The 5,029-nt window shown below is 56.8% G+C and overlaps 1 protein-coding gene across 1 annotated transcript; it reads left to right on the forward strand.

Moving 5' to 3' along the window:
* Positions 1 to 2,609: 2,609 nt before the first annotated feature.
* On the forward strand, positions 2,610 to 5,029 carry LRATD1 (LRAT domain containing 1). Its single transcript, XM_035000442.1, has 2 exons — positions 2,610 to 2,754; positions 3,724 to 5,029. Exon 2 carries the CDS (start codon positions 3,760 to 3,762, stop codon positions 4,627 to 4,629), a length of 870 nt encoding a protein of 289 aa, XP_034856333.1. The 5' UTR covers positions 2,610 to 2,754; positions 3,724 to 3,759; the 3' UTR covers positions 4,630 to 5,029.

Here is a 5,029-nt window from a genome sequence, read left to right on the forward strand (position 1 = left end):
ATTGCCAAAAGCCTACAAAGAGGAGATGCATTTGTCATATTTTACTTGAACTCCTTTTCCATATCTCTTAGTCAGTGTGTTCTCTGCCTTATATTCCCAGGTGGACTCTCAGGCTATTTACTTTCCCTTGTGATCACTAATGCTGTGAGCTTCTTACCCTGGCAGGGGGAGGGGGTGGAAAGGAGATTCAAAAACTTGCATCTTGATGTTTTAAACTTTTGACACTGTTTCTTGAAGCCCGACAATATATTTTTTTGTTCATTATCCCTTAGAATGTTAGGATGCTAAGCAAAGAGGAACAACTTGCTTCCTTCTGTAGTCTGGAACAGTCTGTGATAGGTCAGATAAGACAGAACACGGCATCCCAGCAAATATGCTACAAATATTTGTGTACAAGATTTTTTCAAAAACAATTTTATTATGTTCAGTTAGTCAGCATACAGTGTGTACAAGATTTGATCTTGGGATGGATAGGAGATTGAGAGAGAGAGAGAGAGAGAGAGAGAGAGAGAGGAGGTATTTCAATACCAAGCACAGAGCTACTTTCAATGAGCCAGTCTCAAACACCAGTATTGAACTCTTCAGATACTCCCTCCCAGAGATCACTAAATCCAGTTTACAACCAGACCAATGGCTCACTTCCTGATTTCTGAAGTCACTTGTTCAATTCCCTTGACTTCAGGGACAAAACGAATTGTTTATTATTCATAGAGAGTATAAAAAAGTCATCGCAATGTGTGGCTGGTTCCAAGGATAGTAACTTGTATTCTTATAACTTGCACATGGCCAAATTTTTGAAAAGATTTACGTATGTCAAATGTATGCAGATGGTCATTTTAAAACCATTTCTCCCAGCAATACTTATTAAGCATATAATTTTGAGAAATCACTGCATTTGGAGGCTATGGGATATAGAAACCTTCAGAAAGCAGTTTGACAATCCTTAAGAATTGTCTACCAAAAAAAATAATAATAAGGGTTTTTATAATGTGCCATCAGTCCTCAGGTAACTTCTCTGGGACACCAGTTTTCTCATTTCATGAAACAAGATTTTATTAACTCAATGAACAGTAGAGTCAGGTTAAAGACTGGCTCTGGAGTCCCATAGGCCCTCCAGAGATTGCTGGCATTGGGATTTGGGCCCAGCTTCCTCATCCGTGGCAGTGGGCGGTATAAGAAAATCCTTTCCAGAGGCATGAGGATGAAATCACTCACTTAAACCTCTTAGCATAGTGCCTCCCCACTGACAAGTGGTCAGGCTGTTTGCCATCTTTATGATTGCTGATGGAACCCGGTGTACACTCGGCATTGTGAAGGAGATCCACAATACAAAGTTATGTAGCACGCCAATCCTCCAGGCGCTCACTTTGTAAAGAGCAAGAAAGTCAACACAGGTTTGTAATTCTTAAAAAAAAGGGGGGGGGGGGGGGGGTAAGAGCTCTAAGATTTTGTGCCTGCTGCCAAAGGGGCCACAAAGAGGAAGCACCCGATTCTCCCCGGGGAACGAGAGTAAGCTTCACCAAAAAGCTTCAGGAGCCTTCTTGAGAATAGAACCAGATGTCTAAGAACACTTCAAGGCTTAGTGTGATAAGCTTTTTCTAACTACTCATCTAGAATTCCGTATGTAGGAAAGTCCTGTTTCAACATCCAATATCCATAACTCATTCGTGCGTTAACTTTCCATCCGGAAATGCAATCGTTAATTACTGCTGGACACCCTTCTGCCACAAAACCGAACAAAAATCCCTAAGCAAAGGCAGCTCTGGGGCTTGGCTGTAGGCATTTGTGATGCACTCTTTCATAAAAAATCCCAACCCCAACTCATAGGCCCCATTAGGGAAAGGGCTGGCCAAGGCTCCGATTTTTCAGTCCGTTTGTCAAAGGTGCTCCTTTTAAACCGGGCGCCAGTGCTGGGTCAGCAGTTTCACACGGAGCAGAGATGAACCGAACGTCGGAGGCACAATGTGAAAGGCATGGGTGCCTGCAGGGCAAGTCTGTGGGCAGATAATCAGCTCAGGGTCGTCGGGAACCGAGACCCCCGGCGCGCCTAGCAGGGTCCAGGTGCCCGCCTCCGACAATGTCGCTCCCCGCCCCGGGCCGTCCTCAGTGCCTGGGTACACTGGGGTTCTTCTCCACCCGCAGACTCAGCTTCATCGCTGGAGTCTATACTCCCTGAACACAGAACCCGGGCGGGCCGCTGTCAGTCAGGATCCGCTCGGAAAAGCTGCTCGGGTGGAGGGCGAGGGTGGAAGCTCGCAGCGGCGCCATTCCGAAGCGCCGCGCCCCTCGCGCGCTCTCCGCGGGTGCTCACACCTCCACTCCCGGGGGCTGTGCGCGTTCTGGTGCGCGGGGGCCGGGCGGGCCGGGGCGGAGCGCGCGCTGGAGACCCGCCCCTGCTCCCCTCCCCCTCTCGCGGAGATGGACGGGGCCTTGGGCACCCGCCCCAGCCAATGAGCGCGTCCCGGGGCGGGCCCTGGGACCAGCTGCGGAGGCTACTTAGAGTCTTGGGCTCGGTTGTAGGAAAGCAGACCAGAGTCGGGACTGCCCAGGTGGACCCGGCGCCCCAGCCAGCGCGGACCGGCAGGCGCACTGTCCCCGCGCCGGGGACCGCACCGCACCGTTCCGCGCGGGGCAGAGCGGAGCCGCAACCCCACGCGCCGCCCAGGACCCACTCGCCATCGCCGCCTCCGCAGCACCCATGGGGACCAGGAGACTTTAAAGGAGTTTGGGGTTTCGGGAGCAGGGAAATCACGGGTACGGAGAGGCGGCTTTCTTTGCCTTGGAAACGGTTTTTCTTCGTCCGACTGTTTGGACCCTGTGCCGGGTAGGAGGGAAAGGGGTCTTTTGGCTGAAAGTGGACCTTCCTACACAGCTCGCACCCGCGCCCGCACACAGACACCGCACTGGCTTCCCCCATCTTTTCCTTTCCTCTTTGTTACGTTATTTTAGACAGAACGGCCTCGCCCTGCTGTAGCCCGATTGGCTCTGCTATGGAGAAGGCAGGAGAAGTAAGGGGCAGAGTGCACCTGCTTGTGTGGGCAGGTGTGCCCGGGTGCGTGGGTGTACGTGCACTGGCGAGCGTGCAAGCGTGGGGTTAGAACTCTGTACGAATGTGGGGGTCTGTGTCGTCGCGAAGGTTTGTCATTGTGTATATGTGACATTGTCACACCGATATACCAGCCGGCCTGTCAGTGCCCGGGCTCTTAAGTGAACAAAATTTTCTTGGTGTCAAGTGAGTGTCTGCGAATGTGTCTGATTGTCATTGTGCGAGGCGCTGTCAGGGGAGGAGTGCGACCTAGCGCAAAACTGAGAGGCTGGCGAGGGTGGGGACAAATGTGAGCGCAGCTTGCTCCAAGCTCTGAGGCCTTAGGCGCCCCTTATTCCTTTCAAGCTGTCCTTCGGTCCTTTTCGGGGTGTCCGTCTCCCACGCTGCCACAACCCGTACTGTCCGCCCCACTGGGACCCCGCACGCCTTCCAACCGCCTGCCTTTTCTCTTGTGGGAGTTGGACCGGGTTCCCAGACGGGATCCGAGGCTGTGGTGGTGGCGTCTGCTCTCGCCCCAAGGACTGCTGGCTTCTGTACCCGTCCTGCCGCTGGGGCGGAACGGGTGACTCCAATACGGGCGCGTAGGCGGGCGAGCAGGTCCCAGGGGCGCTGCACGTCCTGGGGAGGAGCAGCCCGATTCTGATCGTTGTCTCTGCCTCTCGTCTGTGCTTCCGCAGATCCCCGCGCCTGGCCCTCGCTTCGCCGCGTCATTGATGGGCAACCAACTGGACCGCATCACCCACCTCAACTACAGCGAGTTGCCCACAGGGGACCCGTCGGGGATCGAGAAGGACGAGCTGCGGGTCGGGGTCGCCTACTTCTTCTCGGATGAGGAGGAGGACCTGGACGAACGCGGCCAGCCCGACAAGTTTGGCGTGAAGGCCCCTCCGGGCTGCACTCCCTGCCCGGAGAGCCCCAGCCGCCACCACCACCACCTGCTGCACCAGCTGGTCCTCAACGAAACTCAGTTCTCCGCCTTCCGGGGCCAGGAATGCATCTTCTCCAAAGTGAGCGGCGGCCCTCAGGGCGCCGACCTGAGCGTCTACGCTGTCACAGCGCTGCCCGCGCTCTGCGAGCCCGGCGACCTGCTGGAGCTGCTGTGGCTGCAGCCGGCGCCGGAGCCGCCCGCCCCGCACTGGGCCGTCTACGTGGGTGGCGGGCAGATCATCCACCTGCACCAAGGCGAGATCCGCCAGGACAGCCTGTACGAGGCGGGCGCGGCCAACGTGGGCCGGGTGGTGAATAGCTGGTACCGCTACCGCCCGCTGGTGGCCGAGCTGGTGGTGCAGAACGCCTGCGGCCACCTGGGCCTCAAGAGCGAGGAGATCTGCTGGACGAACTCGGAGAGCTTCGCCGCCTGGTGCCGCTTTGGCAAGCGGGAGTTCAAGGCGGGAGGGGAGGTGCCGGCCGGCACGCAGCCCCAGCAGCAGTACTATCTCAAGGTGCACCTGGGCGAGAACAAGGTGCACACGGCCAGGTTTCACAGCCTGGAAGACCTCATCCGCGAGAAGCGCCGCATCGACGCCTGCGGTCGCCTGCGAGTGCTCCAGGAGCTCGCCGACTTCGTGGACGACAAGGAGTAGCCTTGGGGGGGGGCCTCCCGCTCCTCTTGTCTCCCCGCGCCCCGCTCCCTTCCCCGCACCCGGGCCTCCCGGCCGGCGATCCACAACCCCCGCCCCTTCGAGCGCCCTCCTGCGGCGGCCAGTGCCCAGGCTGCACCCTCGCACCCCTCCGGCAAGTGGCAGGAAGTCTCAGGAACTGGCCCCGGGACCAAAGGGCAGCTGTGCGCGCCTGGCGGAGACCCCCGGTGTGGTGACGGTGTTGGGAAGCCCAGCGTGCGCTTTCCCCTTGAGCTGTAACGGGGGAAGGAGAAAGGGCTGAGGGGAGCAGGGTCGTGGCTTTTCCCGCGGGTCACTAGTCCGTAACTGTCACCCGACCTACTGTAAAGGGAACCATCACCGCCCCCAAACGCGCACACACAGA

Source organism: Mirounga leonina, unplaced genomic scaffold (genome assembly GCF_011800145.1).
Source record: "Mirounga leonina isolate KUSES-001 unplaced genomic scaffold, KU_Mleo_1.0 Mir_125, whole genome shotgun sequence".
NCBI lineage: Eukaryota > Metazoa > Chordata > Mammalia > Carnivora > Phocidae > Mirounga > Mirounga leonina.

Coding starts and splice junctions, on each gene's coding strand:
- LRATD1 (XM_035000442.1), top strand. CDS start 3,760: ATGGGCAACCAACTGGACCGCATCACCCACCTCAACTACAGCGAGTTG.